The sequence below is a fragment of the Pempheris klunzingeri genome, chromosome 17 (genome assembly GCF_042242105.1).
Source record: "Pempheris klunzingeri isolate RE-2024b chromosome 17, fPemKlu1.hap1, whole genome shotgun sequence".
Classification (NCBI taxonomy): Eukaryota; Metazoa; Chordata; class Actinopteri; order Acropomatiformes; family Pempheridae; genus Pempheris; species Pempheris klunzingeri.
In genome coordinates, this window is record NC_092028.1 from 12,592,984 (window position 1) to 12,612,981 (window position 19,998).

A 19,998-nucleotide genomic window follows, 5' to 3' on the forward strand; every position below is an offset into this window, starting at 1 on the left:
CTGCTGGCGCTTGATAGAGACAATCCTCAACGTAGAGACAGGAATGTGCTCAGTAAGATGTCTGTGATCTTTTGGTTTATGGAGATCTAAGCACTGTTTGGTCCATTTACACAACATGGTTTCATCTGTTAAATATGGCTAGTACTGTAATTGTAATACCACTCTTTGAAGGTTCATACATACAAGTGAAGGACATAAAATGAAGACTGGATTGAGTACTTTTAGCACTGATTTACAAAGAAGCTCCTGCTTGTATTCTTCTAAAATAAATAAATATTCGGATAAATGGCACACTTGACTAATTGTTGAAAAGCAGTATAACTTTGTTGTTTCCAAACCCTTTAAGGGTAATCTACATCTCAGATACCAGAAGGAACAGGTAATAACTAAATTTGCTGTAAGTACAGTTAGTACCCCCCCCACTTTTTTCAACTGTGATATCCAATTAGGGAAAGTTTGCTCTCACTCTGCATAGTCGGCAACATTTTGACCAAATAAATATGGCTTTAAAGCAAATAGTATACAGAAAGCAGACTTGTAGACACCCTTACAGTGTTAAATGTCATTTTGATTCAAAACAGAGAACAGAAACTTTTTGGAAAGGAAGTGAAAAGAAGTTGTTAATAAACAGAAGGAATTTGAAAAAACTTGAAATGATGAGTGATAAAGAGGACAGGAAAAAAAATGTGCGTGGCAATATGAAATATCTTATTTATATTAAAGTGCAAAGTGTTTGTTAAGCAATCCATGATTTACAGCCACAGAAGGAATGCAAACAAGATCACTGTTTTTGTCACAAACAAATAAAAAGACATCAAATACAACACAGTGGGCCTCTCAGGCAACGATATCAAACAGAAAAAATGTATGAATGGCAGAGTAAAAAAGCAGCAAACATTATACTACAGTGCAAATGTGCTTCTTGAATTTGTATCAAGCTTTACTATACACCCAAACCCACATGCTGCACTGTGGTGCTGAAGGGAAGGATTTATTGTTTCCTTGCAGCACTGAGTGAAATCTTTGAGAGAATCTGGCAAGGTGGATTGTTGGATAAAGCAGCAAAGAAGTTTCCTATTTTGGTTTATTTTAGTGCACTGTCTCTTTCTCCTCATTCCTGTTACCATTTCTCAAGCATACGTGTTTCACAAAATGTATTATGTAGTGTAAACATGAGACGTGTGCATGAGATACATGATTTAAAAAAAAAAAGCTCATGGCCTTTTAGTAAAGAGGTTTCGCATCGGTCTAATGCCAAAGGATCCTGTTGTCCTGACGCTGAAGTCTCTCAAACACCCCGTACGGAATACACTGGTTCCACATCCTGTGATGAGATGAGATTAACAATGAAATGAGACAAAAACACAACTCTAGTTATTTGGTCGTGGAGCAGTTAAACACCTTGCCTAAAAAGTGAATGGGACGTAGCAGTGACACACACACACACACAGATTCTCACCTCAAAGTTTTCATCCTTTTACAGCTTCTCAGACTGACTCCCAGGCTCTGCGCTCCAACATCTGTTAGCTTGTTATACTTCACGCTGTCAAACAGAATCAAAACGGTTCACACTTTAAATATCTCTTTAAAGTATAGGCTGTTTCTACTGAGAGAAATCCATGTAAAACACATCACCCTATCAACATATTAGTGACTACAGGCCAATAGATCAACTGGTCAACGTTTACTTGTGTCTAATTATATTTCACCAGTTCATCTTTATCTGTGTTTAAGGTTACATACAAAATACAGCTTTCGCAACACATTTCCTTGCTAATTCAATTTAAACACACAGGTTTTAAAAACAGCTACTAGTATTTCTACGAGATAATTGTTGCTGGGATGCATATAGAGTCAGATATGAGGGCCGTGTATAAATAAACACAGTCAGAAATCACATATTTAAATTGGACATATATAGTCTTACTCGAGGTCGGTGAGAGAAGCCACGTGTGGTAGGACAGCTGCTAAACTCTCTGCCCCTTCATCAGAAATCACATTACTGTACAGACTAGAAAAACAGAGAGAGGGAGAGGGAAGTGAAAATATGTGGGCTTACAGTGTGTCATTTTGGGCGTTGTGTATTGTTGTTCTATAGGAATGTGCGTGCGTGTGTGTGTGTGTGTGTGTGTGTGTGTGTGTGCGCGTATTATATACCTTAAACAGTGCAGTTTAGGCAGAACCCTCAGTGTGGCTGCAAGTTTCTTCACCCCCTGGTCCCCTATGCAATTCTGTGACAGACTAAAAACAGAGGGCACACGCTTAGTTCAACACACGTACTGTATGTGTACCATGTTACAAGCCACATGATTGTGAGTTTATAGATTTGCATATATATTTCCATTTGCGAAATGTTGTACTCACTTGAGAATTTCCAGGAAGCAGAGTGGGACTAAAGCATGCGCCAGTTTTTCCGCTCCTGTGTCCCCTATCTTACTGTTTTCTAGACTGAAGGAGGAGAGAGAGAGAGACAGAGAGAGAGAGAGACAGAGAGACAGAGAGCTACTGTCAGACACCAGAAACAAACACATAAACATAGAGAGACTGGTGTGCTGAAAGGGAGCGAGAAGTGAAGGTTGGTATATTTACTCTAAGTGCTGGAGGTTCTGTAGACCTGGCAGGAGCTCCCACAGCTTGGGAAGAGCCAGGGGACCATCCTCTGGACCGAGCCTAGTGGGAAAGACAATATCATCATCATCATCATCATCATCATCATCATCATCATCATCATCATCATCATCATCATCATCACTCAAATGTCAGAGTCACTCACTCAAATTCCAGTTTGTGTAGCTCTTTCACAGCTGGTACTCCCTCTGCCAAGATAGAGTCTGACTGGCTGGAACTACAAGTAAACACAACACACACTTCAGCTGCCGGGCACCTGTGGATTGTATGTTGCAAAGCATAACTGAGCATTTGTGTGTGTGTGTGTGTGTGTGTGTGTGTGCGTGTGTGCATGTATTACCTGTCTGACAGCCTCTTGTGGATATGCATGTTCACCAGCTTTGCCAGGTGCTCTACGTGACACACCTGTGTGGCTTTCAGAGGGTGGATCTTGAACTTGGACACCGCCCCTTGTAGGAGCCCCTCTTCGCCACTCTGCTCTAGCTGCTCCCATAAGGTGATGGCATCAGCAATGCATGCCCTAGGAGACACCCAAGGGTTGACACTGGTATCAATGTAACATCATCAGACACCAATGAAGGAATAGATGAAAAAAATGCAAAGCTCACTTTGAGTGAATCAGGGTCACTTCTAATGAAATAACCTCGCCCTCTTCCTCAGTTACTGTTGCTATGCCTGTCGAGCTTTCTGTTCTTGCTTGGCACATACTGGATTACTATTATAACAGTGGCAGACTTAGCAGTTAAACATTGGGTCCTTATATTAGTACAGAAGTAGACAAAAGCAGGCTTCTCACTTCTAGGCGGTGACCAGCTCAAGCTACTTAGGCCTAGTATTATAAGTATGGTAAGGAAAAAGGTAGACTGGATAAAACCAAGGCTTAACACACCTATCCTACACTCATTAGCTAAGCTATGATTAGACAAGCGCTGTCTAGGGCAGAGTTTTAAAAGTTTGAGATCTCTAGAGAAGAAGTGGAGGAGCAGCTTTTGGATGTGTGGATCTCAACCCCCTACCTGTATGTTTTGATGTTGTCGAGCCCCACCAGTGCTCTGAGTCCTGAGATCTGTATCCCTGAATCCTCCAGATCCAAACAGAACCTTCTACCTGCAGTTCCTCCCCTTTCAAGAATATTCTGCACAGCGAACACGTCCGATGGGTTGAGTGGAACTCCATGAAATGTCAGGTCTTCTGGAAGGTTCGCTGCCAGGTGAGCGACTAATTGTAGGCTGCGACTGTGTCTGCTAGCATCCTCGTGCGTGGAACTTGCCTCATAAACATAGTGGCAAGCCTCCAGGACCTGGGCAGGGCTCAGGTCACCATGTGAAAGACCTTCAAGGTGTTTTGTTACTAAAGCCTGCTTGGAGACCACCATATCTCTAAAGGCTGTCTCTGTGTACGAGTGAAGCCTCTGCAGCTCTGTCATGCTGTGAAACAGGAGCCCGACAGCAAATCGCTGAGTAAGCTCGAACTCCTCCCTTTGAGGTCGCCGACGTCCCTTCGGGCCCGACAGGAAAGGAAGGGTCTGGAGGAATGAACGGTCTGAAACGGTCCTGGTGAAAAAGAACGTGTGAAAGAGTCAGGGGAATCCAGAGAAGGGCGGGTAGTGAAAGAGAAAGAAAAAACAGGCAGAAAGGCAGATGCTCTTTCATTTTTAACCAGACAGGGGACATAGAAGTTACTTTGCCAGATTACAAGTGAAGATTATTGATTTCGTCATCAAGGCCTTCAATTCAATCAGTCCGCCATTTCTCATTTAACATTAACTCATTTAACTCATATCCACATTATTCTGATGCAAACATGGAAGACGACTGTTTTATCTGATCATTCAAGAAACTCTTACCTTGATAGAGACAAATGAACCCCTGCCAGGTAACTCTGAAGGAAAGGGTTGGCCCAAAACAGGATGTGGTCGTCACCGGCATCAGCTATATCCGTCCTCCCTCCGTTTCCCTTCCTTTCACCCATCTCTCCTCCTCCCACTTCCTCCGTCGCCGCTCCTCCTCCTCCTCCGTCTCTCTCACCACTCGAGACAGCCTGCTTCGTCCTCAGGTGGTAAGATGAGAAGAGCTCTGTCCTGTGGCCGAAAGCCTTAAGTTTGGCAGATATGGTCCGTCCTGTGGGGAGGTTGGAGGAGTTTGCTTTGACCCCCTCCCATGCCAAAGAACACAGCTCGGACAGAAACTCGCTCTCCTCTATTCTGCCTGCTTCCCCGCCAACACTCTTCATCACTCCTCCATTTGTTTCATCTTCCTCTTTAATCTTTCTCCTCCTTCTTCTTTGGTTGGGAGTGCGAGTGCTAGCCTGTGCTCTGGACCTTGTATTTTTCGGACACCTTGTCAGTTGAGAACTACTTGAGATTTGTGCCTGCTGTTCGTCTACAGATTCCACAGATATTTGGGTTTGATCTTCGGCCTGTGAATGTGTGCTCCTGCTATCATTTTCCACTTTCAGACGCCACACTTGAAGGCAGAGTCCGGTTAAAGTCCTCGGTAGGGCAGCCGAACCTTTGAACTGCTCTAAAACCAAGCAGACCAACCGACACAGTCCCGGGTTCCAGCAGAGGAGACGCAGATAGCTACAGTTTTTTAAGCTGTCCAAAGCAGATTCTCTGAGGTCCGGATCGGTGAAGTACTGGGACAAATATGCCTCTAAATCTGTGGGGGTGAAGCCACACACCTCCAAAAGGCTGTCTGTCCGCCGGAGTAACTGGCTGGCAGTGCCTCTTGGTCGGGTAGAGAGCAGAAGAGTGCAGCCTGGGAGGAGGACCCTCTGAAGGATGGCAGAGTACAACTGCCTTACTGTGTAGGTTTGTGCTTTACTGTCCCTCTGCAATGATGTTGTCAGGTCTTTTTCTTGAGTCTGGAGTAGAATTTCATACGTCCGCAATTCATCAAACCCATCAAAAATGATGAGCACACGCTTGGGCGCTGCAAGGATTTGAGCGTAGACTTCCTCGGGGTCGATGCAGGCAGGGGCAGAGGAGGAGAGGTTTAAAAGGAGGGTTTGCAGGCTAAAGGTCGGCTCAGTTAAAGCGAGTGCTTTGCCGTCTAATAAGAAGACAAAGTCGAACTGTGGGATGCAGTCTTCGGCCCAATCAAGACACAGCTTCTTGATCAGGGTGGTTTTTCCCATGCCAGCATGACCAAGTAGCAATATGTATCGTTTGGGTTTGCCTTCGTGTGAGCCTTCGAAAATCTGAGTTGAAAAAGATAAACATGTAGGTTTACCTGTTTTAGTCAGAATTCAGTCAGAATCAAACAAGTCATAAAAATGTCTTTCTATCCAATAAAAGTTAAACTTACCTGATTCCGCACCAACAAGCATTTTTGCCGATCTGTATCACCCATGATGATTAGCTCCTTTTCCAGGAATTTGTTGGTGTTTTTTCCAGAGCGAAAAATCTCTCTTTGGCTCAACTGGACCTCCACATAATGAGAGGTCAGACTCAGGCCTGCCTCCATATCCTGGCAGGTTTTACTCATATGGGCTTTAGCTTCCTGAATGTAGTCCTTCACAACCTCTGAAAGACAAACACAATTGAATGCCAAACTGCTTAGCAACAAAAGACCATTTGTACCTTTGGGAAAATTTATATCAAAGCAGAGAAGAGGAGTAAAAGCATGTGGTAACTTACGTGGAATATCAAGGACAGTGGGAGACTGAGGAAGAGGTGGCTCCTTACATGTAGACACCTCTGAAATGCAGCATGCCATGATATTTGTTACATGGCATTAACTTTGCAGGATAATTTACATACAAAGAGAAAGAAATGAGATAGATACTGATTCTCACCATTACTGGGGGACTGGGGCAAGGCACAAGGAGGAGACATGGCTTTGCTAGCAGTGTCTGACAGCGATCCTGGTGGGGATGAGCTCATTTGGATTGGTGCTACTGCACCGTCCACTACAAACACGAGAGAAGAAAAATGAATAGTCTTCATTCGCACATACAGCTGGTGGTTGCTGTGCTGTTGCTTAAAAGGCAGAACCAAAACTGTAACTGTGGAACAATAAGCTACAAAACAATGCCTGTATGAGATCTCTGCATTCATGCACATGAAATAGAGACCAGAACACACACACACACTAAAGCACTCACCTGGGGACAGGGGTGGCACTTGGCATTTTGAGGGTGGCGAGGTAGCAGGAACTATATTAGAAAAAGAGGTTGGAGTATGTACTGTTGATATAGTATATTTGCAATAGAAAAGATATCAGCGTTGAATACTTTACTCACCTAATATGTAAGTAGGGGTGGCAGCTGTATTGGGGAGCGGGAGTGTAATAACTGGAGGAGAGAGCCTCACTGTCTGAATGAGCTGGTATTGCGGATTGTCTGGGATGGTGATAAACTGAATGGAGGGATGGAGGTGAACGATCCTTGGTGGAGTGATCGAGAGGCCCTCCGTCTCCACTGGACACAAAGTGAAAACAGTTTTATCATTCTCTGCCAATAGGTTTTGTTAACTTTGACCGTATCATGAAAGGGAGGTTGAACAAAGAAAACAAGCTGATGATTTACTTTCCAAGGACATACTGCAACAAAGGATTTCTCGTCAAAGGTTTCGGGTCATAATTGAATCTCATAACTGCTGATATAACAAGCTGAAACGAGCAGCTCAGTGGGCAGCAGAAGAAGACGGATTGCACTGGGCATTATAACTGCACACAGTAAGTGACTGTCAAGACCTTATGTTGTAAGAGTTCCATTATTCTGCCAACTAAATGATACATCTTAAAAGAGCAAAAATCACATGGGGGAAGTGTGAGAGTTCCCCTTTTGGCTCGTCTATGCGAGCTCTTATCTGATGTCTACAAAATGTATACTTCCTGTTTCTTGAACTGTATTCGAGTGCCATGAAGGAACCAAGTCAACCAACATCCCTTTCACCCACGAGTCTAATGTTACTACTGCAGCCTATCATGATTTAGCTCGTATGCAAAATGAGTTTTTATTTATAGATAAAACTACAGTGTTGATCTGGTCCCAGATTTTAGTTAATTTTAGCTTCAATCTCACATGAAGAAAAGAACGAGAACCATCAGTATGAAAATGACACTGAAGACCAGAGATGGTAATTGGTCCTGTGGAGCTTTTTAAAAAGAAAGTGCTGTTTTTAAAAGGACAATTCCACTGTTCTGGCAAGTTTTAGCTTCTAAACTACAATTGATATTTACTTAACATTTTTTGCTGATCATCTTTTAACACATGTTGTATAGGTTTAGATGTTTTTATGCAATTTCCCCACTGTATCAAGCAGCCATTGGTTTCCATTCTTTCTAATGTACAATATGAAAAGCGGCAATCACACTCTTGTAGCTTGTTTTGATTTATAGCAGTGAACATCAAGTCTGCATTATTTTTCTCCTTGTTGCATTATTGTTGCATGGTAATGGATTTTAGGTACGGAGCAATTTGAAAAACCTGCACCACTCACGGCAATGACGGCATTTTGAAAAAATGCGATGGATTGCTTTTCAAATGCACTGATATGAATAGAAACCAATAGCTGCCTGAAACTGCAGACCAAATACATCAAGATTTCTAAAAACACAGCGTCATGGCCTGTAAAATAGTGAGCTGTGATGTCAAGTTTAAGTGATTTGTGGTAAATGGGCTAAAACATGCATAATCTTGTAAATATTGTAGGTCTGTTTAAAAACTCAGTAGAAAATACCCACCATTGCTACCAGATCATTGCAGTGAAGTAGAAAGAGTAATGTTCACAGTAAATATGCATATCATCCAAATTCTCTGTGCACCAATTCCAAACATGGCTTCTATTATAAACTTTCCTTTTTAGAATTAATGCAAACTGATTTGAGGATTGTTTTACCACAAGCATCTGGACTCTGTTTTGGAGTAATAAAAAGTGAACAGGACAACGATAAAGCATTAGCCATGAGATAGGCTTGGGGCCATCACGATACCGTGCAGGTTAAATATTTCAGTGTCCCATATCTAAAGCGCAAATAGTTAACAGAAAGTCTCGGTAAGTCACCTGGTTTCTTTCGCTTTTTTGGACTAGATGATGTGTTCTCCTCAGTGCTTTGTGGTGGCTGAGGATCTAAGGAGGAAAAATATAAATAGACATGTAAACTTGCTACACAGGCAAGTAAAAGAGGTGCTTCAGTTCAGCCTTGCAGAATGTTCAGGCTACATGAGGTTTTCTATGACAAAGAAGCGATCAGGATAGTTTTCACAGCACTGAGAAGATGCTGTGCTGCAATTTGTGGGTTCTAGTTATGGCTGATTGTCTACCTTTTTTTCTCCTGCCCTTTGCTTTGTCTGGTAGTTTGTGCTTCTTCTGTTGGCTGCCTTGCCCGGGCGGCTCTAATGGCATGGGACTGTCACCTGAAGAGCATGAAAGAGGATGTAAAAAAGTCAGTGAAGTAGGACTTTCAGTATTAAATTAAACAAACATGATACAGGGTAAAACTGTGACAAGAAACATCACCAAGGAAATTGTTTCTTGTATGGCCTCTCCATGTGAATAAACAATAAAACTAAACAATACATGAAAAATGTGTTTCTCTACTGACCTTATTAAAACCCAATTTGTTAAAAAAAAAAAAAAAAAATACTGAATTTATAAACCCTCTCTTGCAAATTAGCTGAAGGTGACAGAAATGTAAAAACTTAAAGCATTGTTATTACAACGAATAAGGCAATATTTTATGTTTCAATTGTTATATGGATACATGATTGAACACATATTCAAAGAAATGGACAGTATGGTGATGTTACTTATGTTTGGGATTAGTGCAGGTCAGTCATGAGCTGTGGACATATGATTAATGCATTGCAATATCTTAAAAAAAAAGAAAGAGGGGTTATCTATATGGTTCAGTGTATCTGTCTATATTATTCATCCGCTGTGGGGGAACATTTTTGTGCACAATAAAATGAGGAGATCCTTACTGTCGCTGTTTCCTCCAGTCCCGCTATTCAACCATGGATCACCAAAGAGCACATCTACATCTATTGTGTTTACAGAGGGAGACAGTAGATGTCCACACTTCAATATGCAGGTTCATGTGTGTGAGTCATCTGATAGATCACTATTTAGTGTGTTATTACTTACTGTGCACTGTAAATGGAGAAAATATGTGTGCGTAAGTTTGGTTGCGACTTACCCAGGGTCCTCAGGCAATCGTCATTCAGGTATTCAGATAAATCATCTAAAACACAAATAATGAGCATTATCAGACAATGTGCAACTGTTTACTTTCCTATCTTTCATTCATATTTGCTCATGAACCATTTGAGTTTCACAATTCATTGGACGTTCACAGAGGTGGGAAGTAAAGAAGTACAAATACTTCATTACTTTTCAATTTTTGTTTGATTTCAACCTATATGATACAATACGATAAACACGTCACGCACGACGGACATAACAAGACAAAACAGAAAAGAGAAGTAAACTCGACAATGGAGAAAATGTGAACATTGCAGACGGAGCATATTTTGAGCGAAAAGAGTTCAGTACTTTTACTTATACCAGATACTTTCTTTTTTACACTAGTATCTATACGTATGTAAGTTTGCCACCTCTGGACCTACCTACATGTCTGTTTCTGGGGATACTTTCCTAAACTCAGCAAGTCTTAATTATAATGTTTTTGAGTTGTACTGACTGTACTGTGAGATTTGTTAAAAGCTTTACAGGTAGAAAACATCCCAGATCAGAGGGAGCAAAGGTCCAGATGCTGCAGCCTTCAATTGGAGTCATAGAGAATATCTGGGCTACTTTACTAGATAGTCAGATGCAGCTACAACTGTTGGAATAACAGAAAAGGCTGAGGTTGAACACTTGGCAGTGACAGGTGTGAGGTCATATCTACTATATTTTCTTTAACGCTATATCAGTGAATCTTGCATGTGAATATATCTTTGTTTGATATTTTGGATAAAATGGGGTAAGGGCAGCAGGAGCTTCACTTACTTCTTCATCTTTAGTGAGTTTTTATCTACTTCTTAAAGGGCTCAGACAGTCACTGATATATTATGAGAAATTATACAGTTGCAAGAAAAAGTATGTGAACCCTTTGGGATTACTTGGATTTCTGCATAAATTGGTCATAAAATATGTTCTGATCTTCATCTAAGTCACATCACTGGACAAACAAAGTCTGCTTAAACTAATACCGCACAAAAAATTATAAGTTTTCATGTTTTTATTGAACACAACATGTAAACATTAACAGTGCAGGGTGGAAAAAGTATGTGAACCCCTAGGCTAATGGCTTCTCCAAGAGCTAATTGGAGCCAGGAGTCAGCCAACCTGGAGTCCAATCAATGTGATGAGATTGGATGTGTTGGTTAAAGCTGCCCTGCCCTATAAAAAACACACACCAGTTTTGAGTTTGCTGTTCTCAAGAGGCATTGCCTGATGTGAACCGTGCCTCGCACAAAAGAGCTCTCAGAAGATCTACGATCAAGAATTGTTGACTTGCATGAAGCTGGAAAGGGTTACAAAAGTATCTCTAAAAGCAAATGAAGCAAATGGAGAAAGTTCAGCACTGTTGCTACTCTCCCTAGGTGTGGTCGTCCTGTAAAGATGACTGTGAGAGCACAGTGCAGAATGCTCAATGAGGTGAAGAAGAATCCTAGAGTGTCAGTTAAAGACTTACAGAAATCTCTGGCACATGCTAACATTATTGTTGACAAATCTACAATAAGTAAAACATTAAACAAGAATGGAGTTCATGGGAGGACACCACGGAGGAAGCCATTGCTGTCCAAAAAAAACATTGCTGCACGTCTGAAATTTGCAAAAGAGCACCTGGATGTTCCACAGCACTACTGGCAAAATATTCTGTGGACAGATGAAACCAAAATTGAGTTGTTTGGAAGGAACACACAACGCTATGTGTGGAGAAAAAAATGCACAGCACACCAACACCAAAACCTCATCCCAACTGTGAAATATGGTGGAGGGGGCATCATGGTTTGGGGCTGCTTTGCTGCCTCAGGGCCTGGACGGATTGCTGTCATCGACGGAAAAATGAATTCCCAAGTTTATCAAGACATTTTGCAGGAAAACTTAAGACCATCTGTCTGCCAACTGAAGCTCAACAGAGGATGGGTGATGCAACAGGACAACGACCCAAAGCATGGAAGTAAATCAACAACAGAATGGCTTCAACAGAAGAAAATACGCCTTCTGGAGTGGCCCAGTCAGAGTCCTGACCTCAACCCGATTGAGATGCTGTGGCATGACCTCAAGAGAGCGATTCACACCAGACATCCCAAGAATATTGCTGAACTGAAATAGTTTTGTACAGAGGAATGGTCCAAAATTCCTCCTGACCGTTGTGCAGGTCTGATCTGCAACTACAGGAAACGTTTGGTTGAGGTTATTGCTGCCAAAGGAGGGTCAACCAGTTATTAAATCCAAAGGTTCACATACTTTTTCCACCCTGCACTGTGAATGTTTACATGTTGTGTTCAATAAAAACATGAAAACTTGTAATTTTTTGTGCGATATTAATTTAAGCAGACTGTGTTTGTCTAGTGATGTGACTTAGATGAAGATCAGAACATATTTTATGACCAATTTATGCAGAAATCCAAGTAATCCCAAAGGGTTCACATACTTTTTCTTGCAACTGTATATTAATGTTCCACAAGTAGCAAACTACAGTAGCTTTCTGTGTAATCAGTGCGATGGCTCATGTAAAACCATTCTACGGTGCTCCTTTCTACATCCTAGATGAGAAATTCAAACTCAAACAATACTAACCTGGCAGATCTCCCAAGTCAAGAGTGAGGAACGGGTCCTGATCCACTTCCTGCATCTTGGTACCTGATAGGACACACACATAGAATGAAAAAAATGAAGCGACGAATGAATGAAAATTACACTATTGATGCATGAGGACTTAAATAAATAATCAATAAATAATTTGAACATAACATTATTATTGCCAAGTTATTTTTCCTGGAACTCTGCTTCAGAGGTAAAAAAAAAAAAAAACCTTCATCAGACACAGGATAACAACCAAAAAATTACATTTAGACTGTCAACTTAAAGCAAAGAAGACAGACACACACACACACACACACACACACACACACACACACACACACACACACACACACACAAACTGCACTGTGAAGCGCTTTGAGTAGTTGTAAGCCTAAAATATACTGATATAATATTGCCGTCAGTTTACCATTTACATTTAAACATATCAAATGACTCATTCATACTCATGTGCTTATGTGTACTTAGTGTGTGTGTGCATTTGTGGCCTATGAGTTTGAGTGTGGAGTTTCTCAAACACAAACACACACCTTCAGGTCTCACATGTGTGCATGCACGTCTCCATACTGCAGCTACCCACAAGCTTCTCCTAACAAGTTGAACTCCAGAGCTCTCTTAAATTTCTAAGTCGGAAGAAATATGCCAAATAGCTTTTATTCTCATGTTTGTGAGCAGGAGTAGAATTTTTTTTTTTTTACTGTAGCTGGTGCCAATGTCAAAATCGCCCCCTGAACAGTTAAATAAATAGAGGTTAGATTGTTCCGTATGGATTTGTTTCTTTGTTGGTCTCTCAGAGGAGCACAACTTCAGCATATGGCTTTAAAGAAGCGATTTGAACTGGGCGTCCCAGTGACTAAGGGGTTAACAATGTAATGAAAAATAACAATAATATAAAAGCAGCTATTAGAGATTATAGAAGAAGGTGAGGCAATAAAACGAGGAAGGGAACGAGGAGGAGAATTGAACTGTGTAAAGAGTGAAGGAAGTAAGAATGAACACACAACAACAAAGAGTTTGTTCAGTGCCGTGACACCTCGAGATTTGTGCGACAGTTTTGCTACAAGTCCTCCTGCTGTGATTTGGTTTTTCTGCAATATCTCTTCACTTTCCCTTGCAATGCATACATATGTGTGTCATAATACCATCCTATTTGAGAACGAAAGTAAGTCATCATGCAAACAAGCTCAAGCTCGAAAGCTTCAAAGACAGACAGGAAGAGAGGTTACTCACCGTAATATTTTTGATCATTACAATCATTGTATCAACCAGAGGTAAAGCTACAACATTTTAACATTGGGCTGAAAAAAGCAGACAGTTTGTGCATCCTTTGATCATTCTAAATCCTTTTGTCCCCAAGTAGGATCATGACTTGTCATACAGACATCAGTCTGTCGGCTTCATCATGGACGAATCCTGCAATCCTAAATGTTTAGTTATAATTCAAGTATAGGGGTTGTTTCACACTGTGACGTTTTTGGAGCAAAGGAGCGTGTGGCCATCCCTCCCCACACACAATGCTCAGACCACTCTGGAGGCTGCACCGGATGAAAAATGTAAAGGAAACTGGACACAGGTATTTGGGCCATACAGCTTTTAACGTTTAGGATTGGTTTGGGGTCCAGATGGCATTGGCAGACGTCCTCTCCTGCCCAATGCAATGGCAGGTGTGTTGTTTGCCGCCCTGTTACACATGCTGCAGCAGGTTGTGCGATTAGATCAGCAGCTGCCTGGGTTGTGCAGGTCCAAATGAATGAAATTAAAATGCCCTTTTTTTCTCTCACTGCATTGATTCTTATCTATCTAAAATAATCAGCCATTGAGATAACTGTAAGATCCAAAAGAAAACTTCACTGACTTATAAATGAGCTTGCACAATATCAGAAATACACTTCAAAAGCTTTCTAAATGTGAGCGTTATTTGTAGACCGGATGCTCTACTGGGCCTGCTGATGACACTAAACCTGACCCCCCCCTGTTTGCATGTTTTCTTGTCTCTTTCCAGATTTCTGGAAATTTCAGAATGTGTACACTACCATAGCTTCTCCTTCATGTTTTTGGAGAAACAGGCCAGAATTAAATAATCTCCGAATAAGAAGATTTATCCCAGACGAGACAAGTACTGCAGTTACGCCTGAATAAAACTCATCACAACATCACAATGACTGATAGCCAGAACACGGATGTGCTGCACCTGCGGTGGACTTTCATCTCTATACTTGTAAAAAAATCTCGAATGTGCCCCACACCATGGAAATGTATACATTGTTTCTTGTAACACTTGCTGCACAGATTAAGATTAATAAACCAGTTGTTCATGCTATTTTAGCCCATGCTCAAGGAAGTGAGGCCAAAATAAAAAGGTACAAGGTACTTAAACACGCCATCTTGCCTGTGATGTCACAATAAAAACAAACACATACTGCATTTCAAGCTGCACAAAGCATGGCCAAGGTGAGAAGCTACACAAGCAAAGAAAAGCCTTAAATATTGTTAAACCCCTTCACCCCTGAGTGCGTAAAATCCCTTGCTGCTGCTCCATGTGCTCATGGTCTTCTACACACAGTCATTCTGACAAAAGCAGTGAGTCTTAACAATGAAATGATTTATTTTCACTTGACTGGAAGTCCCCACAAATACCCTGTTTCCACTGATTTCCCCCGACTTCGCACCTTGTTTATTAAAGCACACACTAGCGACATGCTGGTGGGCAGACGGACGCGTGCGTAATGGAGTTCACTCGCATTAAGGATGGCTGAACGTTTTTGAGTCTAAATTCATATAAACATCACTTTTAAAAGAACAGAAGCATAACAACACAGAGCATATCAAACCGATGCTAACTTTTGGCCATAATTAAGGTTATCTAAAGGCAAAACAACATAAAATAAAAAATCAGATTTCATGTCAGAATTCTATTTTATTCATCCTGATGCCTAATGATGCAAATGATAAAAAAAAAAATCGACTAAAACAACTTGAAGTCACAGCAAACAGGCTCTTATACATAAAAGAACTGTGGATGAAAGTGAAGACCTCCGACATCTTTCCTATCCATGCTTGCGCACTTTGGATAGACGCGCCCAAACTTCCCCATCAGAGCTGGAAAACATTTACCTGCCCTCACTGGATGATGCACAGGTCCGCAAAACTCCTGATGTATGCTCCCTGTGCGGTAAACTCTTAGTCAGCCGCCTCATACGCAGTCTCCTCAAATGACCCCTGCTTCCACTCTGCGCGCGTAACCTGCTCGGTCTAACAACACACGTTTGTTTTACTTTCACTCTGCCTATCTACGCCTACGGCAATGCCACGATATGGCGGATGGGTTGGCAGGCATGGTGAGGTTAGACCAAACTGGAGTTTCGGCTTTGGAACAATAAATCGAGTGAAGAGAGCCCAGACCTGACCCAAAAAGTCATCATTTGTGCATGTTCCTGGCAGTAATTAGTTATTACGACTCTATTAGTACTTGATTTTTACTTTAAATCAAATGTAATTCATGTAAGTATAATGGTTATTACTCTATTACTGTTATTAGGTGGTCTGTCACTTCCTCTCTCCTCCATCATTTTCGTCCTTTTTCTTCTTTATCCTGTGCTACTTGAGTAACAGCTCTACCAAACTCCACACAGACACATGCAGTATGTCTTTTGCTTTCTGAGCACTCTTTGCCTGTGAGATGCCTTCAGCCTTCCATGTGGAATATTATGCTCCTATTGTTTGATGTCCATTGTTGAGACCTGGACTACCGGTGTGTCCACAATACAACTCATGAAAAACCACACCTCCCTCTTCTCCACCTCTCAGCTCTTACTGTGGACAAGGAAACATGGGGGGTTTTCGCTATGGAGCGGAAAGCACCTGCTCTACCTGTTTATCAGTGCCAATCATATAAATGATGTATTATGTGCTACGCACAAACAATTTATACCTGTTGGTCCACCTACACACAAAAAAGAAACACTTTAAGTATGCATGTGCACACACACACACACACACACACACACACACATATCCACTCAGTAACAAAACATGTGGTCTTCTATCCTGGGGGAGTAAAGAAAGGGGAGAGTTTGGACAGAATGAGCAAAATGGCAGACAGTGAGGTGGTAGGAAAGACAATGAGAGGAGCGAAGGACTTCAGTTCCTGAGAAGGTGACTCAGTGATTCTACCTGTTGGTTTCAAAGCTGTAATGCCATTAACTGACTAGGAGAATAAAGGTAAAACATTTCTAAGCTAAATGCTGGTAGACATTCGCATATTTAATAACCTTTGACTAGAAAGAGAGAGATCTCAATAGGTCTCACCCTTAAGCGAAGCCAGTCAAGCTCCACCCTTGTAATTCAGTCCTATTACAGCATTTTCCAGGGGGCCAAACAAACATTCACTGTTCTCTGCCAAAACCTTGTGTTATTTACACTGATACGGTAGCAAGTTTCCCACAGCAATGCCCATCATGGCTGCTTAGCATCCAGTTCACACCAACTTGCAAAATGAACATCAGTTGTTTAACACTTGAAATCCTGTGTCTGGTTCTTGCAATGGATCACTGAAGTTTTTTTTTTTAAGGGCCAACAAAGGCATTGATGTTAAATATTAAGAGTACAGTATAGTCCCCTAAATGGGTTTTCAAATACACGGAATTTTGTCATCAGAGGTTTAAAACTCTGTCCTCCTAACAGATGGGTAACACAGCTCTGTGTTGGTGCCAGTCTGTTTATTTAGAGCAGGAGGCTGGGCCACATCCTCTGATTTTTTCTGGCTTGGATATAAGTCAAAATGAAACTGAAAGTAAGACACATTAATCACCAAACCCTGTCCAGAAATTTAATTAGAACAGGTAAGAAATACTGTCTGCCTCAACTATGTCATTCAAGGACAGATTTCACTTTCATTTTGTGATTTTGGGTGAAAGGAACATGGAAAGCACCTACAGATCCTGGACAGTAAACACGTTTCTTGCAGTGCAATGGTGGCACCCAAACAATCATGAAATCAAGGCTTTGACGAAGGTAACATGGGACATGATACTGTGTGATGATAGAGTGCAAACTCACCCCAGTCTGAATCCAGCCTCTCCTTGTCCTCTTTATTCTCATGGAAGTCTGTTTTTGCACTATAAGCAGTCCTGAAAACATCTTCTGTGTCGTGTAAAACACCTAATGTCATGCTCTGGTCTGTGTTTGAGCAAAATGAGTTATCTTGTGCGCCAGTATGAGTGTCTTTAGGTGTGCAGAGAGAAAATAAATGTGCAAAGTCTTCTGTAAATCCTGCGTCTGTGCCACATTGCATGTCTCCTGTCAAACAGAGCGAGTCCCCAGTTGTGTCTGCTGTCCTGTCAGTTATCCCGCAGACATCTGTGATGTTGTTGTTTGCGTCTGTTGCTGCATAGGCTTGAACAGGTGAGGCATTTTTTGCTGCCTCAAAGATTTCAAAATGATCCGTGTTCAATCCAGTTGACGCCAAGCTGTCGTATGTAGAGAAATAGAGGCCTTGTGGCGCGCCAGTGGTTCCTTCTGTATCCAGTCTGAAGCTTGGGTCTGTAATCTCTGCCTTGGTGCAGTCAAAGTTGAGAGCAAATAAATCTAGAGTCCTGAAAGCGATTGCAAGATCTGTTTCCTCTTCCATATTCAAAACAGGGCACTGTGCGTCCCTGTCTATTGCTGCATTTTCATTTGGTGCACAGTCAGTGTTATTACAAGGAACCAAAGGCAGCAACATCCTCCGTCCTCTGTCCCAGTGCTGCCACAGAGGGACAGCTATCCTTCTAGCTGCCTCCTCTACCTGCTCTAACCACTCCTTCTCACCCTCCAAATTCCCCTCATACACTCTTTCATTATCACTTAATGGCTTGTGCACTGAATCCACACCTCTCAGCAGTTCTATCATTTCGTCATCTAATCTGAGACTGCTTTGGTAGCCTTCATCGTACAGTGGGTGGATTTTTGGCCCAGAAATTGCGCTGTTATGTTCATCCATTGCCGATACAGGCTTCAGTCTTGTGTGGTTGTGGTCAGTGGCGGCAGATTCACAAAACTCTGATGATGTACATTTCCTCACCCGGTTGAGTTGACTTTGGTTGAGGTGCCAGTGGGTGGTACATCCTGAAGAGATCAGATCGGATTTTTGTTTACATGCTGTTCTGTCGAAAAGTGGCTCAGGCGCTACCCCCTCAGTAAGTCGTTGCACATTCAAGCTCCTGCTGTAGGCCTCCGAGATGATCTGCTCCTCCACCAAACCCTCCAGCAGAGCTTCGATCTCGGGAGGAGAGGCCCGGGTCAGCGTCAGCCGCACTCCGTCCAGGACCTCCTCGAACTCGGACATGGTGACTATATCTGCTCCCTGAACAGTGATGCATGGCAAAAGTGACACCTACTAGTGGACCTGATTGAGTTTGTCTTTATAGTGACACTGATTTTGTTCGAGGCGTTCTGATTAATAGGAGGAGGTGTTTGTACTGAAGGGGAAGTCTGTCTGAAGAATTGTTTCAGTTTTGGGGTGTATGGGAGAGAGACTTATATGTCTTGGAGGTCAACATTATTAGGAAGTAAGGCTACATTCTGAGGCCTTTTTTTTTGTGTTTTAGACTTAATACTTTCATCAGTCTTCCAAACGCTGTCATTTATTCAGCATTATTATATAGCATCAATTGTTTAATTGTTCCTACTATCTTAATTTGCCATACAGTCAATATTGTACATACGTACTGCTTTTTCTTTATTTATCACACTATTTTAGGGCAGTGTCACACCCCAACACACTTCCATAATCCAGAAAAACTGAATTTTCAAACAATATATAGTGCATATATCCACTTGTTTATGAATAATGTCACTATTCTATTGTTTAGAATAATTTTTACTGGATGTTTCATATTTTTGACCATCTACAAAAAAAATCAAAAAAAAAAAATCACACTGGATGAAATGTTTTCTGAAAAAGAAATCTGGTTTTATGAGTCACTGTCGCACTGATTTAGGGACTTTTTCTTTGTGTAGTCAAGCTAAGGAGGAAATGCATTTCTAATTAAAACCCCACCCACATTCCACTTTGAGTCAGTTTTGATTCAACGTTTTCACCTGTGTGCTGGTGTGCAATCACAGATAAATAACACATAGACAATTATTTATACACACTAACCGAAACTCTGTCCTCCAATCGGTGCATGGACACACCTTTTTGACCTCACCTTTTTGACTGTTAAGCCTTCTCATCTATCTGATTACAATTAGAACTGGTTTAGCTTAACAATAACCATAGTCACCACAACCACACCTCCTGCACCACGGTAGAAGTTTTAAAGTTAATTTATTTAAAAATAATGGAAGACATGATTGCTTTGCCAAAACTCTTAAAGCAGCTGAAAAATGTTTTGATAAACTCACATTTTTATTAAAAACAGCTTTGTGTCCTTTTTGAGAAACCTATTTTGTACTCACTGTGTAACATTCCTGTGTACTGAACCATTAAAGTGTGACACCTACCCGGCACTGACGTATTGGACTTCTTCAGTTCTTCATTCTTATGAAAAAAGTCGGCTTCTATTCTAGGAAATGAAACGGACTATATTTTTGCAATTATTGTATTT

General features: G+C 41.5%; 1 protein-coding gene across 1 annotated transcript; it reads right to left on the reverse strand.

Annotated features, from left to right (window-relative positions):
• Nucleotides 1–687: 687 nt before the first annotated feature.
• Nucleotides 688–17,487, reverse strand: ciita (class II, major histocompatibility complex, transactivator). Its single transcript, XM_070848648.1, has 21 exons — nt 17,468–17,487; nt 12,386–12,448; nt 9,774–9,818; nt 9,559–9,618; nt 8,899–8,991; nt 8,639–8,704; nt 6,874–7,050; nt 6,736–6,786; nt 6,427–6,540; nt 6,269–6,328; nt 5,937–6,154; nt 4,475–5,829; nt 3,645–4,181; nt 2,969–3,148; nt 2,774–2,845; nt 2,590–2,670; nt 2,365–2,448; nt 2,158–2,241; nt 1,928–2,011; nt 1,460–1,543; nt 688–1,324 (listed from the first exon to the last, which is right to left on the reverse strand). The coding sequence occupies exons 2-21, from the start codon at nt 12,438–12,440 to the stop codon at nt 1,249–1,251; spliced, it is 3,576 nt and encodes a 1,191-aa protein (XP_070704749.1). The 5' UTR covers nt 12,441–12,448; nt 17,468–17,487; the 3' UTR covers nt 688–1,248.
• Nucleotides 17,488–19,998: the final 2,511 nt, after the last annotated feature.

Coding starts and splice junctions, on each gene's coding strand:
- ciita (XM_070848648.1), bottom strand. CDS start 12,440: ATGCAGGAAGTGGATCAGGACCCGTTCCTCACTCTTGACTTGGGAGAT. Junction 2,846..2,968: donor CACAAGAGGCTGTCAGACAG/GTAATACATGCA, acceptor GTTTACTTGTAG/TTCCAGCCAGTCAGACTCTA. Junction 2,012..2,157: donor CCTAAACTGCACTGTTTAAG/GTATATAATACG, acceptor CTGTTTTTCTAG/TCTGTACAGTAATGTGATTT.